The sequence below is a fragment of the Salvelinus namaycush genome, chromosome 4 (assembly GCF_016432855.1).
Source record: "Salvelinus namaycush isolate Seneca chromosome 4, SaNama_1.0, whole genome shotgun sequence".
NCBI lineage: Eukaryota > Metazoa > Chordata > Actinopteri > Salmoniformes > Salmonidae > Salvelinus > Salvelinus namaycush.
The window spans coordinates 3,556,394-3,584,043 of NC_052310.1; the positions used below are offsets into that span (position 1 = coordinate 3,556,394).

At 45.5% G+C, this 27,650-nt stretch overlaps 1 protein-coding gene across 1 annotated transcript; it reads left to right on the forward strand.

Annotated features, from left to right (window-relative positions):
• On the forward strand, nucleotides 1-26,924 carry slc29a3 (solute carrier family 29 member 3). The gene is made up of 11 exons (XM_038991001.1): nucleotides 1-229; nucleotides 6,367-6,948; nucleotides 7,912-8,154; nucleotides 11,227-11,309; nucleotides 14,211-14,289; nucleotides 16,454-16,601; nucleotides 17,427-17,589; nucleotides 19,083-19,302; nucleotides 22,387-22,445; nucleotides 25,195-25,339; nucleotides 25,993-26,924. The coding sequence occupies exons 2-11, from the start codon at nucleotides 6,832-6,834 to the stop codon at nucleotides 26,221-26,223; spliced, it is 1,488 nt and encodes a 495-aa protein (XP_038846929.1). The 5' UTR covers nucleotides 1-229; nucleotides 6,367-6,831; the 3' UTR covers nucleotides 26,224-26,924.
• The last annotated feature ends 726 nt before the right edge of the window (nucleotides 26,925-27,650 follow it).

The following is a 27,650-nucleotide window of genomic DNA, read 5'->3' on the forward strand; positions in this document are numbered from 1 at the left end:
AATCAAATTTTAAGAAGCTACATTTAAGAAAAGGGCGGAGTTTATAACTCTGTGGCTGTGGTAACTGGTGACGACCGAGTATTTCGAGCCGAGACTAAGACAACAATAAAACAAGTCAAGTTCATCTGACATCGGATACAACATATTCTGACACGCCAAAGCCAACAACATCAGCGAATGTGTGCTTTCTTTCTCGTCATGCTGATGGGTGACACGCGTCCAATAGTAGGTGAGTATCGGATGGTACATGAATATCGATAAGGGATATTTGTTTTCTTGAGTACACACCGCACATTGATTGGTGACTGACGGTGTATTCTGAACGTTTCAAGAAGTCTGTTCCATACGGTGTTATCGGTTTGATACGTTGTACCGTGGATTCAATCAAACGAATGATGTAGGGAGTGTATAAAGGTTACTAGATTGCTGCTGCAGTGTGGAAAGGCAGGTGAACGAACCGGTTGAATTACTATTGTGTTTGCGGATAGATGCGTTATGAACAAATATAGCCACTAAACTCGTGATCACAGTTTCAGACCAGTCAATCTCAGGCTGATGTGATTGTGAATTAGCCTAGTCGATGCGTCATCTATCCACAGCAGTTGTGCAAAGCACAGAACTAGAATTAAAGTCGTGATTCTATTTCCATGCCTGCCAACACGTGATACTTATGGATGCAAGATCAGCACTTTACAATCCTATAGTCCTCTCTGGTTGACTAGTAGAGGACTAGTCCTCTCTGGTTTCGGTGAGGTTGCAAAACTCTTGTTTTGCAAGAAAATAGCAGAACGGAAGACCGCATCATTTAATCACATCACACCTATAACTATATGAGTGACATTGGTTCACTGGAACAAGTATTGTGGCTTCATGTGATCTGTCTGGTCACGTTTTCATTCAAATCGGTTAACCCAGAACTAAAAGCTTGCGTCATTTGGTCAGATGCTTAGTTATGTTGAGTAGTCTGTCAACGAGAGAGAACGTGTTCATAAACTGCCCAACTGTAGGCTGGCTACATTCATTTAAACGGACTGGTGTCGTCCTGGTGTGTCTGTCACAGTCAAGGACACGGGGGAGTACCTGCGTAGCCTAGTGGTTAGAGCGTTGGACTATTAACCGAAAGGTTGCTACATTTACATTTACATTTAAGTCATTTAGCAGACGCTCTTATCCAGAGCGACTTACAAATTTTGCTAGATCGAATCCCCGAGCTGACAAGGTACTAATCTGTTGTTCTGCCCCTGAACAAGGCAGTTAATCCACTGTTCCTTGGCTGTCATTGAAAATAAGAATTTGTTCATAACTGACTTGCCTGGTTAAATAAATAAAAAGTGTGCGCAACTCACTCAGGTGAGTTCTATTTGACATTGTCCATCATTGAGTTCATCCTTGTTAATACAGACAGAGAAGAGCTCCAACTTCTTAATCATAGCCTAAATGATGTCCCGATCATTGAATATAGTTGCGGAGAGTCCCTGTAATCCTAGATTCAGATCATTCAGGGAGAAAAAACATCACCCAGACAGGCCAGTTGTGTGAGAAACTCGTCATCATGCAAGCAGTCAGACAAGTGAAAATTATTGTCAGTAAAGAAACCTTTAAGCTCGTCTCTCAATTTAAAAAAAACATATCATACTTTGCCCCTTGATAACCAGCGCTCTTCTGTATGTTGTAAAAGCTGCCCATATTGCATAGTGCAGAAAATACACGAGAGTTCAGGGGCCTTGCTTTAACAAAGTTAACCATTTTCACTGTAGTGTCCAAAACGTCTTTCAAGCTGTCAGGCATTCCCTTGGCAGCAAGAGCCTCTCGGTGGATGCTGCAGTGTACCCAAGTGGCGTCGGGAGCAACTGCTTGTGTAACAGTATAACTTTAGACCGTCCCTTCGCCCCGACACGGGCGCGAACCAGGGACCCTCTGCACACATCAACAACAGTCACCCACGAAGCGTCGTTACCCATCGCTCCACAAAAGCCGCGGCCCTTGCAGAGCAAGGGGAAACACTACTTCTAGGTTTCAGAGCAAGTGACGTAACTGATTGAAACGCTATTAGCGCGTACCCGCTAACTAGCTAGCCATTTCACATCCGTTACACTTGCACGTGCGTTACCACTCCACTATGTCTCCCTGTCATGGCTTTTGCACCATCAGTACAGATACCAAAACATCTTGACCACCAAAGTCCATTTGATGTCACAAAGCTGTCCAGTACTTAAAAAATATCCTATCCTGTTGTCCTGGTTTCCAGAAGAGGATGTCTTCCTTAATTGACCCCCCATAAACGTAATGTACATATACCAGGAGCTGTGCCAGGCCCGCCACGTCTGTCGACTCATCCAGCTGTAACACATAGAGTTCACTGGCTTTTATGCGAAGCAGTAAATGTTTCAAAACATCTCCTGCCATGTCACTGATGCACTGTGAAACAGTGTTGTTTGATGAAGGCATTGTCTGTATAGTTTTTTGGGCCTTTTCCCCCAGCATTGTCCCAGCCATATCCGCGGAAGCAGGAAGAATTAAGTCCTCCACAATAGTATGGGGCTTGCCTGTCCTAGCCACTCGGTAGCTCACCATATAAGACATTAATAGCTCCTTCTTATTAATGGTATCTGTTGCTTTTATACATCTCTTACTACTTGAAAGTCATCTTTATTTTCGCTCAAACTCCTGTGGCTTATTTTTCAAATTTGTCGTTTCTAAATATCTGAGTAAAAGTATTTAGAAACAATGTGATTGGCCGTTAATTATTTGACGAGGCTACCTGTATTTGACATTGTGTTGTTATTTTGCTGAACACTAGATGGTTTAATTTTATTTTTTGGCAGTGAAACGAGGCAACTCCATTTATTAATAATTTTAAAAAAGGAATCACATTTTTATTTTGGCGTACCCCCGACGGCGTTGCGCGTACCTCTGGGGGTCAAAACCATTTGAGAATACCTGCTCTAGAACAAGCAGCTGAAATGGTGCAATGTCCAGGTCAAAACCATTTGAGAATACCTGCTCTAGAACAAGCAGCTGAAATGGTGCGATGTCCAGGTCAAAACCATTTGAGAATACCTGCTCTAGAACAAGCAGCTGAAATGGTGCGATGTCCAGGTCGAATACCAGATTGGGGAAATGGTGCAATGTCCAGGTCAAAACCATTTGAGAATACCTGCTCTAGAACAAGCAGCTGAAATGGTGCGTTGTCCAGGTCAAAACCATTTGAGAATACCTGCTCAGAACAAGCAGCTGAAATGGTGCGATGTCCAGGTCAAAACCATTTGAGAATACCTGCTCTAGAACAAGCAGCTGAAATGGTGCGATGTCCAGGTCGAAACCATTTGAGAATACCTGCTCTAGAACAAGCAGCTGAAATGGTGCGATGTCCAGGTCAAAACCATTTGAGAATACCTGCTCTAGAACAAGCAGCTGAAATGGTGCGATGTCCAGGTCAAAACCATTTGAGAATACCTGCTCTAGAACAAGCAGCTGAAATGGTGCGATGTCCAGGTCAAAACCATTTGAGAATACCTGCTCTAGAACAAGCAGCTGAAATGGTGCGATGTCCAGGTCGAATACCAGATTGATGAAATGGTGCGATGTCCAGGTCGAATACCAGATTGATGAAATGGTGCGATGTCCAGGTCGAATACCAGATTGATGAAATGGTGCGATGTCCAGGTCGAATAACAGATTAGTGAAATGGTGCGATGTCCAGGTCGAATACCAGATTGATGAAATGGTGCGATGTCCAGGTCGAATACCAGATTGATGAAATGGTGCGATGTCCAGGTCGAATAACAGATTAGTGAAATGGTGCGATGTCCAGGTCGAATACCAGATTGATGAAATGGTGCGATGTCTAGGTCGAAACCCAGATTGGTGAAATGGTGCGATGTCCAGGTCGAATAACAGATTAGTGAAATGGTGCGATGTCCAGGTCCAAAACCAGATTGATGAAATGGTGCTTTGTCCAGGTCCAAAACCAGATTAGTGAAATGGTGCGATGTCCAGGTCCAAAACCAGATTAGTGAAATGGTGCGATGTCCAGGTCCAAAACCAGATTAGTGAAATGGTGCGATGTCCAGGTCCAAAACCAGATTGATGAAATGGTGCTTTGTCCAGGTCCAAAACCAGATTGATGAAATGGTGCGATGTCCAGGTCCAAAACCAGATTAGTGAAATGGTGCGATGTCCAGGTCCAAAACCAGATTAGTGAAATGGTGCGATGTCCAGGTCCAAAACCAGATTGATGCACATTTAGAATAGAATGAGAAGTTTAAAAAGTTATTAGCTGAGAGTTGGCCAGGGATTCTAAATCTTTGGAAAGACAAAATAATTGTTGAATTGGACAAAAGTCAGAAGGATCTCCTCTTTTATGGGGAAGAGGACATATGCTGCTTTCCAGATCTTAGGGGGGGGGGGGGGGGAGTGGGTGCTTCAGAGATTTAACTACTTTCCAGAAGTTCACTGGATTCCCACCATTCACCATTCCCACCACCTACATAGTGTGAGACTTTCTTTCTTGTTTTATCCAGTCAAGGACAGATGAAACGTTCCAACTGTGGCAGAAGTTAGGACTGTCTTTAACAGTGGTGTTAGGTCTACCTCTGTGTCTATATAGACCTGTCTTTAACAGTTAACTGTGGTGTTAGTCTACCTCTGTGTCTATATAGACCTGTCTTTAACAGTTAACTGTGGTGTTAGTCTACCTCTGTGTCTATATAGACCTGTCTTTAACAGTTAACTGTGGTTAGTCTACCTCTGTGTCTATATAGACCTGTCTTTAACAGTTAACTGTGGTGTTAGTCTACCTCTGTGTCTATATAGACCTGTCTTTAACAGTTAACTGTGGTGTTAGTCTACCTCTGTGTCTATATAGACCTGTCTTTAACAGTTAACTGTGGTGTTAGTCTACCTCTGTGTCTATATAGACCTGTCTTTAACAGTTAACTGTGGTGTTAGGTCTATATAGACACAGCGGTAGACTGTCTCAACTAGGGAGGAGAGGTAGTTTTCACATTCCACTTTTAAGTGGAACACAAGCAGCTATGTCAAATGCTCTCTCACCTCTAAACTAACTGTCCGTGACATCCTTTTACCATGGTGTTACACACACACACACACACACACACACACACACACACACACACACACACACACACGTACGTCTATAAGTATCTGAGTGGTAGTGTTGTGGGTCATGTGCTGATGTCAGGGGTCACGGTCATCCTGAACTTCCCGTTCTATAAGCGTGGAGGATATGTGTGTGTGTTCCTGTTACATGGTACAGATAAAACACTGTATTCAGTACTATAACTGTCATGGTCGTTGGTCAAACACATTCATGTGAGCTCTCTCTTCCCCCTGTCTCTGTTCTTCTCTCTCCTTCCTCTCTCTTCCCCCTCCCCTGTCTCTGTCCTTTCTCTCTCTTCCCCCTGTCTCTGTCCTCTCTCCTTCCTCTCTCTTCCCCCTCCCCTGTCTCTATCCTTCTCTGTCCTTCCTCTCTCTTCCCCCTTCCCTGTCTCTGTCCTTCTCTCTCCTTCCTCTCTCTTCCCCCTCCCCTGTCTCTGTCCTTCTCTCTCCTTCCTCTCTCTTCCCCCTCCCCTGTCTCTGTCCTTCTCTCTCCTTCCTCTCTCTTCCCCCTCCCCTGTCTCTGTCCTTCTCTCTCCTTCCTCTCTCTTCCCCCTCCCCTGTCTCTGTCCTTCTCTCTCCTTCCTCTCTCTTCCCCCTCCCCTGTCTCTGCCCTTCTCTCTCCTTCCTCTCTCTTCCCCCTCCCCCTGTCTCTGTCCTTCTCTCTCCTTCCTCTCTCTTCCCCCTCCCCCTGTCTCTGTCCTTCTCTCTCCTTCCTCTCTCTTCCCCCTCCCCCTGTCTCTGTCCTTCTCTCTCCTTCCTCTCTCTTCCCCCCCCCCTGTCTCTGTCCTTCTCTCTCCTTCCTCTCTCTCCCCCCCCCCCTGTCTCTGTCCTTCTCTCTCCTTCATCTCTCTTCCCCGTCCCCTGTCTCTGTCCTTCTCTCTCCTTCCTCTCTCTTCCCCGTCCCCTGTCTCTGTCCTTCTCTCTCCTTCCTCTCTCTTCCCCCCCCCCTGTCTCTGTCCTTCTCTCTCCTTCCTCTCTCTTCCCCCTCCCCCCTGTCTCTGTCCTTCTCTCTCCTTCCTCTCTCTTCCCCGTCCCCTGTCTCTGTCCTTCTCTCTCCTTCCTCTCTCTTCCTCCCCCTGTCTCTGTCCTTCTCTCTCCTTCCTCTCTCTTCCCCGTCCCCTGTCTCTGTCCTTCTCTCTCCTTCCTCTCTCTTCCTCCCCCTGTCTCTGTCCTTCTCTCTCCTTCCTCTCTCTTCCCCCTCCCCCTGTCTCTGTCCTTCTCTCTCCTTCCTCCCTCTGTCTGTAGGTGCTGCAGCCTGACTGCCCGTACTGCCCTGGTCCCCAGTGTCAGCCTGACTGCCCGTACTGCCCTGGTCCCCAATATCAGCCTGACTGCTCTTACTGCCCTGGTCCCCAGTGTCAGCCTGACTGCTCATACTGCCCTGGTCCCCAGTGTCAGCCTGACTGCCCGTACTGCCCTGGTCCCCAGTATCAGCCTGACTGCTGGTACTGCCCTGGTCCCCAGTATCGCCTGAGGCTTCCCCCCACACTATGGACCTCAACCTTGGGTAGAGCAGTCCTACACACCCCTGGAGGAACACTCCACCCTCTCTCCTTTCCTCCCTCTTCCCCCTCCCCTGTCTCTGTCCTTCTCTCTCCTTGTCTCCTCCTCTCCTCCTGTCCCTCTCCATCCCTCTCTCCTCCATCTCTCTCCTCCATCCATCCCTCTCTCCTCTCTGTCTCCCTCTCTTTCTCCATTCCCCTGTGTGTGATGATGGCTGAAGGTACAGAGTCTCTACAGGCCAGTGTAAACTCTTACTGGGCAGCTTCTCCCATCCACGCCTCCGCTATGTCTGACGAGGAGACCGAGGGACAGGTCCCTGATGAGGTAAACCACATCAACACGTTTCAAGATGTGTTAGTCGTGTATATATACAGGATATTTGTGGTGTACATCACACAACTAAATGCTGACTGCAGGTTCAATCCGGACCATGCAACAACAAGACATAATAAAAGATAAGAATACGAACATAAAGTAAATGTCTCAGTAGAATATAATAAACATTTTAGCATCAGTATAAAACAGGAAGGCACAATTTATAGTCCGATATTTACACGTGTTTTAAAGGGGGAATAAATTGTGTAGTATTTAGAAATCATAAAGGAGTCTGTTAGCAGCGTGTGTGTGTGTGTGTGTGTGTGTGTGTGTGTGTGTGTGTGTGTGTGTGTGTGTGTGTGTGTGTGTGTGTGTGTGTGTGTGTGTGTGTGTGTGTGTGTGTGTGTGTGTGGACATCACAACATGTCATTTAGAAAGGCAGAAATCTAAAAATTGTGGACATTATAGTGTATATTAAACTGCTTTATTTTCAATGCTACACTAACCCAATGCTACACTATCCCAATGCTACACTAACCCAATGCTACACTGACCCAATGCTACACTAACCCAATGCTACACTGACCCAATGCTACACTATCCCAATGCTACACTAACCCAATGCTACACTGACCCAATGCTACACTAACCCAATGCTACACTAACCCAATGCTACACTAACCCAATGCTACACTAACCCAATGCTACACTGACCCAATGCTACACTAACCCAATGCTACACTAACCCAATGCTACACTAACCCAATGCTACACTAACCCAATGCTACACTAACCCAATGCTACACTGACCCAATGCTACACTGACCCAATGCTACACTAACCCAATGCTACACTAACCCAATGCTACACTAACCCAATGCTACACTAACCCAATGCTACACTGACCCAATGCTAACTTTTATAACCTTTCCCCACATTTACCCGTAACACATCCACTTCCTTACATTGTAGATAGACAGGGCCCCTCTCCTGCCCAAGCAGCATCATGCAGGACCCCCAGGGGCCACCGGGAGGCCCCTAGCCTCCCGCCACTGTCCAGAAGACTCGTACTGTATGGTGTACATGATCTTCTTCCTGTTGGGCATCGGCTCCCTGCTGCCCTGGAACTTCTTCATTACGGCTAAACACTACTGGACCTACAAGCTGAGCAATAATACTGATGGTGATGGAGAGGAGCCTCGCTCAGATCTTAGTGTGAGTCAGTGAAGTTGTGTCTCTCTGCCTGGTCTGTCTTGTCTTGTCTGTCTGTCTGTGTCTCTGTCTCTGTCTGTCTGTCTGTGTCTCTGTCTCTGTCTGTCTGTCTGTGTCTCTGTCTCTGTCTGTCTGTCTGTATACTGCATTAAATCACTTTGACAGCTGTAGGAATTTAAGTGCTCGTTCACTTGCAACACAATTAGATATCGCAATCGGGGACGGCAGTTAGCCTTGTGGTTAGAGCGTTGGACTAGTAACCGGAAGGTTGCAAGATCGAATCCCCGAGTTGACAAGGTAAAAATCTGTCGTTCTGCCCCTGAACAAGGCAGTTAACCCACCGTTCCCCAGTAGGCCATCATTGTAAATAAGAATTTGTTCTTAACTGACTTACCTGCTTAAATAAAGGTAAAATAAAACAATAATCTGTGTCAGGTGGGCGTCGTTTTTAAAGATGATTCTATTGCCAACATGGCTAGCTAAACTATAAAATATAACACTATAGTGTTAGCCGTTAGCCGTTAGCCGTTCCAAAAGCCACTTCAGACAAACAGATTGTAATGTTGGTGCCCCTAGAAAGGAGCCATGATGGCATTCAGGTGCTAATTGTGTTCACAATACAACAAACAGGCTTATTCTGTTCAGGACGTCCCAGGGTATAACGTCATGTCATCCCTGGTACTGTGGATCAAATGGAGAACCTGAGCTCTGACGCTATGTATAACATGTTACTGTACAGACGCCATGTATAACATGTTACTGTACAGCCACTGAGCTCTGACGTCATGTATAACATGTTACTGTACAGACGCCATGTATAACATGTTACTGTACAGACGTCATGTATAACATGTTACTGTACAGACGTCATGTATAACATGTTACTGTACAGACGTCATGTATAACATGTTACTGTACAGACGTCATGTATAACGTGTTACTGTACAGACGTCATGTATAACATGTTACTGTACAGACGTCATGTATAACATGTTACTGTACAGACGTCATGTATAACATGTTACTGTACAGACGTCATGTATAACATGTTACTGTACAGACGCCATGTATAACGTGTTACTGTACAGACGTCATGTATAACGTGTTACTGTACAGACGTCATGTATAACATGTTACTGTACAGACGTCATGTATAACATGTTACTGTACAGACGTCATGTATAACATGTTACTGTACAGACGCCATGTATAACATGTTACTGTACAGACGTCATGTATAACATGTTACTGTACAGACGCCATGTATAACATGTTACTGTACAGACGTCATGTATAACGTGTTACTGTACAGACGTCATGTATAACGTGTTACTGTACAGACGTCATGTATAACGTGTTACTGTACAGACGTCATGTATAACGTGTTACTGTACAGACGTCATGTATAACATGTTACTGTACAGACGTCATGTATAACGTGTTACTGTACAGACGTCATGTATAACATGTTACTGTACAGACGTCATGTATAACATGTTACTGTACAGCCACTGAGCTCTGACGTCATGTATAACATGTTACTGTACAGACGTCATGTATAACATGTTACTGTACAGACGCCATGTATGACGTGTTACTGTACAGACGTCATGTATAACGTGTTACTGTACAGACGTCATGTATAACATGTTACTGTACAGACGTCATGTATAACGTGTTACTGTACAGACGTCATGTATAACGTGTTACTGTACAGACGTCATGTATGACGTGTTACTGTACAGACGTCATGTATAACATGTTACTGTACAGACGCCATGTATAACATGTTACTGTACAGCCACTGAGCTCTGACGTCATGTATAACATGTTACTGTACAGACGTCATGTATAACGTGTTACTGTACAGACGTCATGTATAACATGTTACTGTACAGACGTCATGTATAACATGTTACTGTACAGACGTCATGTATAACATGTTACTGTACAGCCACTGAGCTCTGACGTCATGTATAACATGTTACTGTACAGCCACTGAGCTCTGACGCTATGTATAACATGTTACTGTACAGACGTCATGTATAACATGTTACTGTACAGCCACTGAGCTCTGACGTCATGTATAACATGTTACTGTACAGACGTCATGTATAACATGTTACTGTACAGACGTCATGTATAACATGTTACTGTACAGACGTCATGTATAACATGTTACTGTACAGACGCCATGTATAACGTGTTACTGTACAGACGTCATGTATAACATGTTACTGTACAGACGTCATGTATAACATGTTACTGTACAGACGCCATGTATAACATGTTACTGTACAGACGTCATGTATAACATGTTACTGTACAGACGTCATGTATAACATGTTACTGTACAGACGTCATGTATAACGTGTTACTGTACAGACGTCATGTATAACGTGTTACTGTACAGACGTCATGTATAACATGTTACTGTACAGACGTCATGTATAACATGTTACTGTACAGACGTCATGTATAACATGTTACTGTACAGACGTCATGTATAACATGTTACTGTACAGCCACTGAGCTCTGACGTCATGTATAACGTGTTACTGTACAGACGCCATGTATAACATGTTACTGTACAGCCACTGAGCTCTGACGTCATGTATAACGTGTTACTGTACAGCCACTGAGCTCTGACGTCATGTATAACGTGTTACTGTACAGACGCCATGTATAACATGTTACTGTACAGCCACTGAGCTCTGACGTCATGTATAACGTGTTACTGTACAGACGCCATGTATAACATGTTACTGTACAGCCACTGAGCTCTGACGTCATGTATAACATGTTACTGTACAGACGCCATGTATAACATGTTACTGTACAGACGCCATGTATAACATGTTACTGTACAGCCACTGAGGTCTGACGTCATGTATAACATGTTACTGTACAGCCACTGCGTTTCAATTTAGACTAAATCTGCCATTTTCAACCGGTGTAAGGGATGACGGGCTGTGAGTGGGAAGGTCTATGATGAATGCCCTGACTGTAAGACTCTCTGGATAGGAGTGTCTGCTAAATGACTAAAATGTGACTGTTTCCCTCTGGCCTTGACAGGAGTACTTTGAGAGCTATCTGGCCATAGCCTCCACTGTGCCTTCGGTCCTCTGTCTAGTCCTCAACTACCTACTAGTTAACAGGTAACCTACACTGTGCCTTCGGTCCTCAACTACCTACTAGTTAACAGGTAACCTCCACTGTGCCTTCGGTCCTCAACTACCTACTAGTTAACAGGTAACCTCCACTGTGCCTTCGGTCCTGTCTGGTCCTCAACTACCTACTAGTTAACAGGTAACCTCCACTGTGCCTTCAGTCCTCTGTCTAGTCCTCAACTACCTACTAGTTAACAGGTATTCTTCACTGTGCCTTCGGTCCTCTGTCTGGTCCTCAACTACCTACTAGTTAACAGGTAACCTCCACTGTGCCTTCGGTCCTCAACTACCTACTAGTTAACAGGTAACCTCCACTGTGCCTTCGGTCCTCAACTACCTACTAGTTAACAGGTAACCTCCACTGTGCCTTCGGTCCTCTGTCTAGTCCTCAACTACCTACTAGTTAACAGGTAACACACACATACCAAATCAAAAGCCAAATCCCCCTTCAGAGAACATCATGAGAGGGACCAGATTCAATCAGCCTATCAGTAGGCCTGGCTACAAACACTGGAGCCTGTGAGGTCACATGTTCTCTCGGCCAAACAGATGGTCTGTTCTGGATATAAAGGACTCAGTATCCTTCCACACCGTGACCTTTATTTTACAGTCCTGCAGTTTGTTTTGGACCTTTTTAAATGTAAGTGTTGAGGGAAGGCATCACTGCTACTTCCTGAAACTGAAGACGTTTTGGCCTTCTTTAGAGTTTTCCTTGTATTGACATCCATTGTCCTCCAAGAGTTGCTGAATCTCCTGTACTAAAGGCATTGGATAAGCCTGATCCCAGATCTGTGTGGGCTGTCTTGCCAACTCCTAGTTACAACTCACGACTGGCACAAACAGATCTGGGATCAGGCTGGGTCTGGGACAATGTAGATGTCGACAATTCTGATCATAGTCTCCATCCCTCCGGCTGAGGGGGGGGGGGGGGGGTGAGCATAAAGACACATTTCACTTCTCTGCAAGTTAATGAAGTACTTCTTATGTGTAATTAGTATAAAGTGGCAGGTAGGTCTGAATAACACAATCCCAGTCTCTCATGCGTGGACCAGACCTGGGTTCAAATAGTATTTCAAATCATTTCAAATCGTTTTATATGTGCTTGATTTGAGCTTGCCTGGCACAATGGGACCAACAGAATGGTCTCTAAACTTCAAACCCCGCCCACCTAGCACTCCAGGTAGGCTAAAGCAAACGCTCAAAAGTATTTGAAAGATTTCAAATAGTACTTGAACCCATGTCATGTGTTGAGCAGTCTTGCCGTCTAATTTAATCCACTCGATCCACTTCCTGGTTGATCAGCAACACCATACCATTGATGCGTCCTCATACGTAGGTTTGGTTCGCTCCGAGCAGAACACGGATAGGCGAAGCGAACGTCTTATACAATATCACTGTTGTTTTGTCCCTCTTGAGCCACTGTAGCAACAACATAGCCAGAAACACTATCTCAAAAATAAATCAAGAAATCTGTCATAAATGTTGACAGTGATGCCGTTTTAGGGCCTAGCTTCTGCCCTCTCCTCTTTCTCTCGTTGAATGACAGCAAACACATTGAAGAATCACGTCCCACCCCTATTGTTGACCGGTCACCGACGATGGGGCATAGACTTCGACTAGAGAACTTCGACTTGCCTCTCTGATGTAAAGGGAACGCAGTGCTAGAACAGAGGGATGCCAATCCATCAGTCAGTCTCCCTCAGTCAGTCTCCCTCAGTCAGTCCCTCAGTCAGTCTCCCTCAGTCAGTCTCCCTCAGTCAGTCTCCCTCAGTCAGTCTCCCTCAGTCAGTCTCCCTCAGTCAGTCTCCCTCAGTCAGTCTCCCTCAGTCAGTCTCCCTCTGTCAGTCTCCCTCTGTCAGTCTCCCTCTGTCAGTCTCCCTCTGTCAGTCAGTCTCTCTGTCAGTCTCCCTCAGTCAGTCTCTCTGTCAGTCTCCCTCAGTCAGTCTCTCTGTCAGTCTCCCTCAGTCAGTCTCCCTCAGTCAGTCTCCCTCAGTCAGTCTCCCTCAGTCAGTCTCCCTCAGTCAGTCTCCCTCTGTCAGTCTCCCTCTGTCAGTCTCCCTCTGTCAGTCTCCCTCTGTCAGTCTCCCTCTGTCAGTCTCCCTCTGTCAGTCTCCCTCTGTCAGTCTCCCTCTGTCAGTCTCCCTCTGTCAGTCTCCCTCTGTCAGTCTCCCTCTGTCAGTCTCCCTCAGTCAGTCTCTCTGTCAGTCTCTCTGTCAGTCTCTCTGTCAGTCTCTCTCTGTCAGTCTCTCTCTGTCAGTCTCTCTCAGTCAGTCTCTCTCAGTCAGTCTCCCTCAGTCAGTCTCCCTCAGTCAGTCTCCCTCAGTCAGTCTCCCTCTCAGTCTCTCTGTCAGTCTCTCTGTCAGTCTCTCTGTCAGTCTCTCTGTCAGTCTCTCTGTCAGTCTCTCTGTCAGTCTCTCTCTCTGTCAGTCTCTCTCTCTGTCAGTCTCTCTCTCTGTCAGTCTCTCTCTGTCAGTCTCTCTCTGTCAGTCTCTCTCTGTCTGTCTCTCTCTGTCTGTCTCTCTCTGTCAGTCTCTCTCTGTCAGTCTCTCTCTGTCTGTCTCTCTCTCTGTCTCTCTCTCTGTCAGTCTCTCTCTGTCAGTCTCTCTCTGTCAGTCTCCCTCAGTCAGTCTCCCTCAGTCAGTCTCCCTCAGTCAGTCTCCCTCTCTGTCTCTCCCTCTCGGTCTCTCTGTCTCTCTCTCTCTGTCAGTCTCTCTCTGTCAGTCTCTCTCTGTCAGTCTCTCTCTGTCAGTCTCTCTCTGTCAGTCTCTCTCAGTCAGTCTCTCTGTCTCTCTCTGTCTCTCTCTCTCTGTCTCTCTCTGTCAGTCTCTCTCTGTCAGTCTCTCTCAGTCAGTCTCTCAGTCAGTCTCTCTCTGTCTGTCTCTCTTTTAGGTTGTCCCCAGCGGTGCGTATCCTGTCTTCTCTGCTCATCATCTTGGCTGTTTTCATAGTGACCACGGTCATGGTCAAGGTGTGTAATATATATACTACCGTTCAAAAGTTTGGGGTCACTTATAAATGTCCTTGTTTTCCATGAAAACATACTTGACAAGGTTATAAATAAATAATGATAATTGAAATAATAATTGAGTACTTCAAACTTTGCTTTTGTCAAAGAATCCTCCATTTGCAGCAATTACAGCCTTGCAGACCTTTGGCATTCTAGTTGTCAATTTGTTGAGGTAATCTGAAGAGATTTCACCCCATGCTTCCTGAAGCACCTCCCACAAGTTCGATTGGCTTGATGGGCACTTCTTTACGTACCATACGGTCAAGCTGCTCCCACAACAGCTCAATAGGGTTGAGATCCGGTGACTGTGCTGGCCACTCCATTATAGACAGAATACCAGCTGACTGCTTCTTCCCTAAATAGTTATTGCATAGTTTGGAGCTGTGCTTTGGGTCATTGTCCTGTTGTAGGAGGAAATTGGCTCCAATTAAGCGCCGTCCACAGGGTATGGCATGGCGTTGCAAAATTGAGTGATAGCCTTCCTTCTTCAAGATCCCTTTTACCCTGTACAAATCTCCCTCTTTACCACCACCAAAGCACCCCCAGACCATCACGTTGCCTCCACCATGCTTCACTGATGGTTCACTCCTCCAGTATCTTTTCATTTGTTCTGCGTCTCACGAATGTTCTTCTTTGTGATCTGAACACATCAAACATAGATTCGTCTGTCCATAACACTGTTTTCCAATCTTCCTCTGTCCAGTGTCTGTGTTCTTTTGCCCATCTTAGTATTTTCTTTTTATTGGCCAGTCTGAAATATGGATTTTTCTTTGCAACTCTGCCTAGAAGGCCAGCATCCCGGAGTCGCCTCTTCACTGTTGACGTTGAGACTGGTGTTTTGCGGGTACTATTTAAGGAAGCTGCCAGTTGAGGACTTGTGATGCCTCTGTTTCTCAAACTAGACACTCTAATGTACTTGTCCTCTTGCTCAGTTATGCACCGGGGCTTCACACTCCTCTTTCTATTCTGGTTAGAGCCAGTTTGTGCTGTTCTGTGAAGGGAGTAGTGCACAGCGTTGTACGAGATCTTCAGTTTCTTGGAAATTTCTCGCATGGAATAGCCTTCATTTCTCAGAACAAGAACAGACTGACGAGTTTCAGAATAAAGTTCTTTATTTCTGGCCATTTTGATCCTGTACTCGAACCCACAAATGCTGATGCTCCAGATACTCAACTAGTCTAAAGAAGGCCAGTTTTATTCCTTCTTTAAACAGAACAACAGTTTTCAGCTGTGCTAACATAATTGCAAAATGGTTTTCTGATGATCAATTAGCCTTTTAAAATGATAAACTTGGATTAGCTAACACAATGTGCCATTAGAACACAGGAGTGATGGTTGCTGATAATGGGCCTCTGTATGCCTATGTAGATATTCCATTAAAAATCAGCCGTTTCCAGCTACAATAGTCATTTAACAATGTCTACACTGTATTTCTGATCAGTTTGATGTTATTTTATTTTAATGGCCAAACAAATAGTTTTTCTTTCAAAAACAAGGACATTTCTAAGTGACCCCAAACTTTTGAATGGTAGTATATATATATATATATATATATATATATATATATATATATTAACAAATTATCTGTGGTAGGCTATGTGAATAACGTGGTAGGCTACATACATATATATATGGCTTTACAAAATGACATGGGTAACATGGTTTATTGTGTGAATGTCAAGTCTGTAATGTACAGTTTATTTTGTATACAGCTGTAATGTACAGTACCAGTCAAAAGTTTGGCCACACCTACTCATTCCAGGGTTTTTCTTTGTTTTTACTATTTTCTACATTGTAGAATAATAGTGAAGACATCAACACTATAAAATAATACACATGGGAATCATGTACTAACCCCCCCAAAAAAATATATATTTGAGTGGTCACCCTTTGCATTGGCATTCTCTCAACCAGCTACATGAGGTAGTCACCTGGAATGCATTTCAATTAACAGGTGTGCCTTGTTAAAAGTTAATTTGTGGAATTTCTTTCCTTCTACAATGTAGAAAATAGTAAAAGTAAAGAACCCTGGAATGAGTAGATGTGTCCAAACTTTTGACTGGTACTGTATACGTGTCTAAGACAGTTTTAACCTCAGGACATTAAAGTTGATGCTACTGTACAGGTGGATTCGTCTGGCTGTAGAGAGCAGTTCTTCTTTGGGACTTTAGCCAGTGTTGCTATGGTCAGTGGGGCATCCAACCTCTTCTCTGGCTCTGTGTTCGGGATCAGTGGGCATTTCCCCATGAGGATATCACAGGCACTCATATCAGGTATCTCACACACACACACACACATGCACACTAAGTCTCTCATATTGGGAAGATTAATGTGTCTACATTCCATACTTAGCCAATATCATATACCCAACAGTCTAGTCTACATGATAATAAACCATAGCATACCTGAACTGTTCCCTTGGAGACTCTCTGTATCTGTCCCATCACTGCTTACATTCTCTTAGCCGGGGCTTTCACACTTGAACCACTCATCAGCTGATTTGACTTCCTTCTGCTTAATCCAGACATCACTTTATAACAGCATAACACAGTCAGTTCTTTTGCTCTCTCCCTCTCCCCCATCCCTCTCTACCGCCATCCCCCTCTCCCCCTCCCTCTCTCTCCCCCTCCCTCTCTCTCCCCCTCCCTCTCTCTCCCCCTCCCTCTCTCTCCGCCTCCCTCTCTCTCCCTATCCCTCTCTCTCCCTCTCCCCCATCCCTCTCTACCTCCATCCCCCTCTCTCTCTCCCCATCCCTCCCTCCCTCTCTCCCATCCCTCTCTACCGCCATCCCCCTCTCTCTCTCCCCATCCCTCTCCCTCCATCCCCCTCTCCCCATCCCCCTCTCTCCATCCCCATCCCTCTCTCCCCCATCCCTTTCTACCGCCATCCCCCTCTATCTCTCCCCATCCCTCTCTCTCCCTCCATCCCCCTCTCCCCATCCCGCTCTCCCCCTCCCCATCCCTCTCTCTCCCCATCCCGCTCTCCCCCTCCCCCTCCCTCTCTCTCCCTCTATCCCGCTCTCCCCCTCCCTCTCTCTCCCCATCCCTCTATCCCCCCATCTCTCTCCCCCCTCCCTCCCCCACCTCTCCCTCTCCCAGGCCAGGCTATGGGTGGTACTATCAGTGCAGTAGCCTCCATAGTGGACTTGGCAGCAGCTAAAGATGTGACTGACAGCGCTCTAGCTTACTTCCTGACAGCTGACGTCTTCATCCTTCTCTGCATCATCATGTACCTGCTGCTGCCCAAACTGGCTTACTCACGGTACACACACACACACACACACACAGACACACACGCACAGCAATAACACTCTCACTCTCACCATATCAATCAAATGTATTTATAAAGCCCTTTCTACATCAGCCGATGTCACACAAAGCTATACAGAAACCCCAAACAGCAAGCAATGCAGATGTAGAAGCACGGTGGCTAGGAAAAACTCCCTAGAAAGGCCCAAACCTAGGAAGAAACCTAGAGAGGAACCAGGCTCTGAGGGGTGGCCAATCCTCTTCTGGTTGTGCCGGGTGGAGATTATAACAGAACATGGCCAAGATGTTCAAATGTTCATAAATGACCAGCAGGGTCAAATAATAATAATCACAGTGGTTGTCGAGGGTGCAACAGGTCAGCACCTCAGGAGTAAATGTCAGTTGGCTTTTCATAGCCGATCATTCAGAGGTCGAGACAGCAGGTGCGGTAGAGAGAGAGAGTCCAAAACAAGGTTTCCATAGCCACAGGCAGAACAGTTGAAACTGGAGCAGCAGCAGGGGGACTGGGGTGGACTGGGGACAGCGGGTGGACTGGGGACAGCGGGTGGACTGGGGACAGCAGGTGGACTGGGGTGGACTGGGGACAGCGGGTGGACTGGGGACAGCAGGTGGACTAATATAGACTGTACAACAATGTGCATACACATGTGTCAAAGAGGCTGAGTGAGATGTGGGGAGAGATGAGGAACTGTAGCGAGACTGAGTTTTGTCCTGTTGTGGTCAGGCAAACCACAGTTAAATGAAACTAGTCTCCTCTCCCGAAACCAAGGAAACAAGCTTTATTGATACTGAGAATAACATAAACGCTTCCCAGTGTCTGTTTCTTAAAAACCTTTTGATATGAGCCTTTGTCAAAAAACCTTCTCACAGACGGCTCCTTTGACTCAAAAGGCATCAATATCAACAACACGTTATCAGTAGAGACAAAGGAGAGGTGCTGTTTGTTCAGGTTATCGGTGTGATAAACCTGGAGGAGCTCTTAGATTACGAGGTGCATTATTACAGAGAACAAACAGCAGTTGATGCTGAACAGTAAACGCGGCCAAAAAAGCATTTTTCTGGGAAAAACTATTCCAGAACTAAACCAGGAAGTGTTTTGAACAAAAGCTTGCTGGACATAGTTTACTATTCAGCATTGTAATACATTACAAGTGCTAAAGATCAATGACTTCTAACTAAATGACTTAATTACATAGAGAGACAACATATTATAGACCTTATAATATTACATTATAAAGGCTTATACGTAGTTATAACAAGTTATAAAGCATATACCTACAGGTGTTACCAATGTTATTGCATAGATGATACATGATTTAAATGTTGCATACCGTGGATGTCGTTTAACGCAGCCCCCTCCGCACCTCTCTGATTCAGAGGGGTTTGGGTTTAAATGCAGAAGACACATTTCAGTTGAATGCATTCAGTTGTACAACTGACTAGGTAACCCCCCTTTCCCCTACTGAAACTGTTTCCCTTCCTCAGGCACTACATGCTGGCAGCAGAGTATAACAGGTCAGAGTCTCTACCAGAGCCCCGTGGTGAGCCGGACGGCCACGAGGGGGCACCAGCCAGCACGGTCCCCTCCGTGTCCATCCCTCCTCTAAAACCCATCCTTCAGAAGACATGGCTCCTGGGTCTCTGTGTCTTCTACGTCTTCTTCATCTCTATAATGGTGTTCCCTGCCGTCTCCTCTGGGATCCAGGTAGAAGGACTAAGATGTCTCCTTACTAACAATGACAGTTCTGAGGGGGGTAAACAGAGCTGCTAGTCTACAACGCAAACTGAATTCTAAGACAATAGTCAACTTGGGGACAATTAAGTTATCTTATCTTTTATGTTATATTATCTCATTTTGTCTTCTCTTCAGTCTGTTAACCAGGACAGCATGTTGTCTTCTCTTCTCAGTCTGTTAACCAGGACAGCATGTTGTCTTCTCAGTCTGTTAACCAGGACAGCATGTTGTCTTCTCTTCTGTCTGTTAACCAGGACAGCATGTTGTCTTCTCAGTCTGTTAACCAGGACAGCATGTTGTCTTCTCTTCTCAGTCTGTTAACAAGGACAGCATTTTGTCTTCTCTTCAGTCTGTTAACCAGGACAGCATGTTGTCTTCTCTTCTCAGTCTGTTAACAAGGACAGCATGTTGTCTTCTCTTCTGTCTGTTAACCAGGACAGCATGGTGTCTTCTCTTCTGTCTGTTAACCAGGACAGCATGTTGTCTTCTCAGTCTGTTAACCAGGACAGCATGTTGTCTTCTCTTCTCAGTCTGTTAACCAGGACGGCATGTTGTCTTCTCTTCTCAGTCTGTTAACCAGGACGGCATGTTGTCTTCTCTTCTCAGTCTGTTAACCAGGACGGCATGTTGTCTTCTCTTCTCAGTCTGTTAACCAGGACGGCATGTTGTCTTCTCAGTCTAACCAGGACGGCATTTTGTCTTCTCAGTCTGTTAACCAGGACGGCATGTTGTCTTCTCTTCTCAGTCTGTTAACCAGGACGGCATGTTGTCTTCTCTTCTCAGTCTGTTAACCAGGACGGCATGTTGTCTTCTCTTCTGTCTGTTAACCAGGACGGCATGTTGTCTTCTCTTCTCAGTCTGTTAACCAGGACGGCATGTTGTCTTCTCTTCTCAGTCTGTTAACCAGGACAGCACGTTCTCTTCTCAGTCTGTTAACCAGGACAGCACGTTCTCTTCTCAGTCTGTTAACCAGGACAGCATGTGGCCTTCTCTTCTCAGTCTGTTAACCAGGACGGCATGTTGTCTTCTCTTCTCAGTCTGTTAACCAGGACAGCACGTTCTCTTCTCAGTCTGTTAACCAGGACGGCATGTTGTCTTCTCTTCAGTCTGTTAACCAGGACGGCATGTTGTCTTCTCAGTCTGTTAACCAGGACGGCATATTGTCTTCTCTTCTCAGTCTGTTAACCAGGACAGCATGTTGTCTTCTCTTCTCAGTCTGTTAACCAGGACGGCACGTTGTCTTCTCTTCTCAGTCTGTTAACCAGGACAGCATGTTGTCTTCTCTTCTCAGTCTGTTAACCAGGACGGCATGTTGTCTTCTCTTCTCAGTCTGTTAACCAGGACGGCATGTTGTCTTCTCTTCTCAGTCTGTTAACCAGGACAGCATGTTGTCTTCTCTTCTGTCTGTTAACCAGGACAGCATGTTGTCTTCTCTTCTCAGTCTGTTAACAAAGACAGCATGTTGTCTTCTCAGTCTGTTAACCAGGACAGCATGTTGTCTTCTCTTCAGTCTGTTAACCAGGACAGCATGTTGTCTTCTCTTCTGTCTGTTAACCAGGACAGCATGTTGTCTTCTCAGTCTGTTAACCAGGACGGCATGTTGTCGTCTCTTCTCAGTCTGTTAACCAGGACGGCATGTTGTCTTCTCTTCTCAGTCTGTTAACCAGGACAGCATGTTGTCTTCTCTTCTCAGTCTGTTAACCAGGACGGCATGTTGTCGTCTCTTCTCAGTCTGTTAACCAGGACGGCATGTTGTCTTCTCTTCTCATTCTGTTAACCAGGACGGCATGTTGTCTTCTCTTCTCAGTCTGTTAACCAGGACGGCATGTTGTCTTCTCTTCTCAGTCTGTTAACCAGGACGGCATGTTGTCTTCTCTTCTCAGTCTGTTAACCAGGACGGCATGTTGTCTTCTCTTCTCAGTCTGTTAACCAGGACGGCATGTTGTCTTCTCTTCTCAGTCTGTTAACCAGGACAGCATGTTGTCTTCTCTTCTCAGTCTGTTAACCAGGACAGCATGTTGTCTTCTCTTCTCAGTCTGTTAACCAGGACAGCATGTTGTCTTCTCTTCTCAGTCTGTTAACCAGGACAGCATGTTGTCTTCTCTTCTCAGTCTGTTAACCAGGACAGCATGTTGTCTTCTCTTCTCAGTCTGTTAACCAGGACAGCATGTTGTCTTCTCTTCTCAGTCTGTTAACCAGGACAGCATGTTGTCTTCTCTTCTCAGTCTGTTAACCAGGACAGCATGTTGTCTTCTCTTCTGTCTGTTAACCAGGACAGCATGGTGTCTTCTCTTCTGTCTGTTAACCAGGACAGCATGTTGTCTTCTCAGTCTGTTAACCAGGACAGCATGTTGTCTTCTCTTCAGTCTGTTAACCAGGACAGCATGTTGTCTTCTCTTCTGTCTGTTAACCAGGACAGCATGTTGTCTTCTCAGTCTGTTAACCAGGACAGCACGTTGTCTTCTCAGTCTGTCAACAAGGACAGCATGGTGTCTTCTCAGTCTGTTAACCAGGACAGCATGGTGTCTTCTCAGTCTGTTAACCAGGACAGCATGTTGTCTTCTCTGTCTGTTAACCAGGACAACATGTTGTCTTCTCAGTCTGTTAACCAGGACAACATGTTGTCTTCTCTTCTCAGTCTGTTAACCAGGACAACATGTTGTCTTCTCTTCTCAGTCTGTTAACCAGGACGGCATGTTGTCTTCTCAGTCTGTTAACCGGGACAGCATGTTGTCTTCTCAGTCTGTTAACCGGGACAGCATGTTGTCTTCTCTTCTCAGTCTGTTAACCAGGACAGCATGTTGTCTTCTCTGTCTGTTAACCAGGACAGCATGTTGTCTTCTCTGTCTGTTAACCAGGACAGCATGTTGTCTTCTCTGTCTGTTAACCAGGACAGCATGTTGTCTTCTCTGTCTGTTAACCAGGACAGCATGTTGTCTTCTCAGTCTGTTAACCAGGACAGCATGTTGTCTTCTCAGTCTGTTAACCAGGACGGCATGTTGTCTTGTCTTCTCAGTCTGTTAACCAGGACAGCATGTTGTCTTCTCTTCTCAGTCTGTTAACCAGAAGAGTGGCAGCCCCTGGACAACAACATACTTCACCCCCATCACCAGGTGAGAATCGGACTGATTCGGCTCTTTATCTTGTCAGTAGGTGTCTAAATCAAATCAAATTGTATTTGTCACATGCTCCGAATACAACAAGTGTAGACCTTACCGCGTAAAATGCTTACTTACAAGCCCTTAACCAACTATGCAGTTTTAAGCAAAATAAGAGGTTAATAAAATATTTACTAAATAAACTAAAGTAAAAAAAATATCAAAAAATATCACAATAACGAGGCTATATACAGGGGGTACTGGTACTTAGTCAATGTGCGGGGGTACAGGTTAGTCAAAGTATTTGAGGTCATTTGTACATGTAGGTAGGGGTAAAGTGACTGCATAGATAATAAACAATGAATAGCAGACGCATTAAAAAAAGGGGGCAGTCAATGTGAATAGTCCGGGTGGCCATTTTATTATCTGTTCAGCAGTCTTATGGCTTGGGGGGTAGAAGCTGTTTAGAAGCCTTTTGGACCAAGACTTGGCGCTCCGGTACCGCTTGCCGTGCGGTAGCAGAGAGAACAGTCTATGACTGGAGCGGCAGGAGTCTTTGACAGTTTTTAGGACCTTCCTCTGACACTGCCTGTGACAGAGATCCTGGGTGGCAGGAAGCTTGGCCCCAGTCATGTACTGGGCCGTACACACTACCCTCTGTATCGCCTTGTGGTCGGATGCCGAACAGTTGCCATACCAGGCGGTGATGCAACAGGTCAGGATGCTCTCGATGGTGCAGCTGTAGAACTTTTTGAGGATCTGAGGACCCATGCCAAATCTTTTCAGTCTCCTGAGGGGGAATAGGTTTTGTCATGCCCTCTTCACAGCTGTCTTGGTGTGCTTGGACCATGATAGTTTGTTGATGATGTGGACACCAAGGAACTTGAAGCTCTCGACCTGCTCCACTACAGCCCCCCGTCGATGTCCACAATCATCTCCTTTGTCTTGATCACGTTCAGGGAGAGGTTGTTGTCCTTGCACCACCTCCTCCCTATAGGCTGTCTCATCGTTGTTGGCGATCAGGCCTACCACTGTGTCTTTGGAAAATTAACGATGGTGTCAGAGTCGTGCTTGATCACGCAGTCGTGGGTGAACAGGGAGTAAAGGAAGGGACTAAGCACGCACCCCTGAGGGGCCCCGGTGTTGGGGATCACGTGGCGGATGTGTTGCTACCTACCCTTACGACCTGGGGGCGGCACGTCAGGAAGTCCAGGATCCAGTTGCAGAGGGAGTTGTTTAGTCCCAGGGTCCTTAGCTTAGTGATGAGCTTTGAGTGCACTATGGTGTTGAACGCTGAGCTGTAGTCAATGAATAGTATTCTCACATAGGTGTTCCTTTTGTCCTGGTGGGAAAGGGCATAGAGATTGCATCATCTGTGGATCTGTTGGGGCGGTATGCAAATTGGAGTGGGTCTAGGGTTTCTGGGATAATGGTGTTGATGTGAGCCATGACCAGCCTTTCAAAGCACTTCATGGCTACAGATGTGAGCGCTACGGGTCGGTAGTCATTTAGGCAGATTACCTTAGTGTTCTTGGACACAGGGACTATGGTGGTCTGCTTGAAACATGTTGGTATTACAGACTCAGACAGGGAGAGGTTAAAAATGTCAGTAAAGACACTTGCCAGCTAGTCAGCGCATGCTCTGAGTACACGTCCTGGTAATCCGTCTGGCCCTGCGGCCTTGTGAATGTTGACCTGTTTAAAGGTCTTACTCACATCGGCTGCAGAGAGCGTTTTCACACAGTTGTCATGCATGCTTCAGTGTTGCTTGCCTTGAAGCGCACATAGAAGTAATTTAGCTCGTCTCGTAGGCTCGTATCACTGGGAAGCTCATGACTGGGCTTCCCTTTGTAGTCTGTAATAGTTTGCAAGCCTTGCCACATCTGACGAGCATCAGAGACGGTGTAGTAGGATTCAATCTTAGTCCTGTATTGAAGCTTTGCCTGTTTGATGGTTCGTCAGAGGGCATAGCGGGATTTCTTATAAGCGTCCAGGTTAGTGTCCCGTTCCTTGAAGTGGCAGCTCTACCCTTTAAGTCAGTGTGGATGTTGTCTGTAATCCATGGCTTCTGGTTGGGGTATGTACGTACGGTCACTGTGGGGACGACGTCATCGATGCACTTATTGATGAAGCCGGTGACTGATGTGGTGTACTCCTCAATGCCATCAGATGAATCCCAGAACATATTCCAGTCTGTGCTAGCAAAACAGTTCTGCAGTTTAGCATCTGCATCATCTGACCACTTCCATATTGAACGAGTCACTGGTACTTCCTGCTTTAGTTTTTGCTTGTAAGCAGGAATCAGGAGGATATAATTATGGTCAGATTTGCCAAATGGAGGGCGAGGGAGAGTTTTGTACGTGACTCTGTGTGTGGAGTAAAGGTGGTCTAGAGTTTTGTTCCACATGTGACATGCTGATAGAAATGAGGTAAAAACAGATTTTAGTTTTCCAGCATTAAAGTCCCCTGCTTATGGCCTTATACAGCTGCTTGAATGCGATCTTCGTGTATCTATGCTTCCTGTATGTATGCTTGATATGCCAGCACAGGGCTTGTATTCAGAAAGCGTTACAGAGGAGGAGGGCTGATCTAGGATCAGTTTTGGCTTTTTAGATCATAATGAAATTGATTACATGGACAGGGAAAACCTGATCCTAGATCAACTACTCTGAGACTCTTTATGACCTGATTCTAGATCAGCTACTCTGAGACTCTTTATGAATATGGACCATGGGGATAATGAAGTCATTATCTTCTCTCCCAGCTTCTTCCTCTACAACGTGGCTGACTTCTGTGGTCGTCAGGCCACTGCTTGGCTGCAGGTTCCAGGCCCCACCAGTAGAGTCCTCCCTGCCCTGGTCCTCTCCCGGACAGTCCTGGTGCCTCTCCTCATGTTCTGCAACTACCAGGTAAAGAAAAGGAGAGGACGTCCTCAACTCTCATCCTCTAGTGGAAATAAGGAAAAGGGTGCTTGGAGGAGCATCCATTAGCCAGTCTGTCTGTGTTATCATGCCAACTCCTTGTCACTTGGCTAGACAATGACCAGGCAGTCGATCACATCAAAGATTTTTATTTTTTTTATTAAAAGACCAGCACTCAGTTGAATATAAGCTTTGTTAAAAAAAACTATTTAAAATGTGTTTAAAATAAATAAAATGTATTCTTATTGCAACACGTCTTAATAGTTTTTTTTAGTAGCACCTTCTATGTAGTACATGTGTATAATGCTTTATAACGTCCTTTATAATGCCTTATAATACACTTATGTGTTATGACATTGACTATTAGCTTATTTTTCCCCCCCCTGTAACTACCCAAGAGGGCCAGCACTGTTGCAATTGAAGCTTTGGGTTGAGTCCCAAATGGCACCCTATTCCCTATAAATAGTGCACTACTTTTGACCATGGCCTATAGGGCACTAGTGCACTACTTTTGACCATGGCCTATAGGGCACTAGTGCACTACTTTTGACCAGGACCCATAGGGACGCTGCCTTCGCTTTAATTTAGTTTGTCTTATAGCAACTTGTCTTTAATAATAATTTTCTGTGTGTAACCTCTAGCCCAGAGACCACCTTCACACGGTCCTCTTCAACCACGACCTCTTCCCTGTCTTCTTCATCTGTCTCCTGGGCATCACCAACGGGTACCTGGGCACCTTGCCCATGATCTACGGACCCAAGGTGGTGCCACGGGACCTGGCGGAGCCCGCAGGCGTGGTGATGAGCTTCTTCCTGACGTTGGGACTGGCTGTGGGATCGGCCTTCTCTGTGTTGATAGTACACTTCATCTGAAGATGAGACAGGAGGAGGAGAAAGATGGCAAATCCAGGCTGACTTCTCCAACAAGCTTGGTCTCACTGCAGAATCCGACATTTGTTCATAAACGTAAAATTGCAAAGGTTAAGTTTAGGCATTAACTCTGAATGGTTAAAGTTTGGGATTAGGGTTAAATTTTTTTTTTACTGGGATTGAACTCATGACCCTCGGTGCCGAAGCTCACGGCATACGCCCATCCGCCATCCCAGTCCACATGACCCTCGGTGCCGAAGCTCACGGCGTACGCCCATCCGCCATCCCAGTCCACATGACCCTCGGTGCCGAAGCTCACGGCATACGCCCATCCGCCATCCCAGTCCACAGCGGCCTACTTGTGATTGGTTGTTCCACAACGCCCTACACTCACCGTTGTTCCTACTGGCCCGTTTTGAAGTCATCTCCTGACGTCCTGCTTACCTTGGACGGACGTCGAATTTCACAGTGGATCTTGAGCGACCTGGCTGGACTTCTCTGTCCTCATTAGTCCACTGTATCTGAGGAGGAGTAAGGCCCAGATTCAATCAGATAAAGCGATAGCTGACACCCACGTAAATCTATGGATTGTTTTTATGATTTGACTAAAGGCATTACACAGTTGGTTCAGTTCTCTCCATGTAATATAACAAGTCATCTACATTTCCTGTTTTGATAGTTTCATAATAAATGGTTGCAGTCCTTTTGTCGGTTCTTCTCCCTTCCACCCATCACATTGGTTATCATCACAGAGGTTAAGAATGCACTGCAATGTCATGTTTCATGTGGACCCCAGGAGTTGCTGCTGCTTTAGCCGTGGCTAATGGGGATCCTAATAAATACCAAAACCAAAGTCAGTGACAGTTATAAATGTATTATTATACCTTTATTTCAACAAGGAACACAGACTGAGACCAAGGTCTCTTTTACAGCTGGGCCCTGCGTATACATGTTTACACATACAGTTTAGGTACAATGATTAAGAAACTACACAAGACGAACAAAACGATCACAGATAACATAATAAAATACAGCAACAGATTACATTTACACAGGTTATTCCCCTAACAGCACAAGAACCTGCATTACCCGAAACAGTTACAAGCAATACAAAAATAAAAATCCTCCCAATAAATATTGAAAATAAGCAACAGGAGGACAAGAGTCTGAAGTTAAAGTTTAGTCTGCAGGCTATTCCATAGGCAAGGAGCGTAACAGGAAAAGGCAGCCATACCCAACTCTGTGGAAATATGTAGGTGTAACTGACGGTGGATGCCGATAGTGGCTAATATTTAAAAGGATACAAATAGTTTAGTTTTTTTTATCAAAAAATAACACAAGTGCATAAAAGAGAATTACGTTCCAATTATCCACTCGTTTAACTCGGTTCGGGAATTCCCCCCATTATGCATAGTGCATGTATTGTTAAC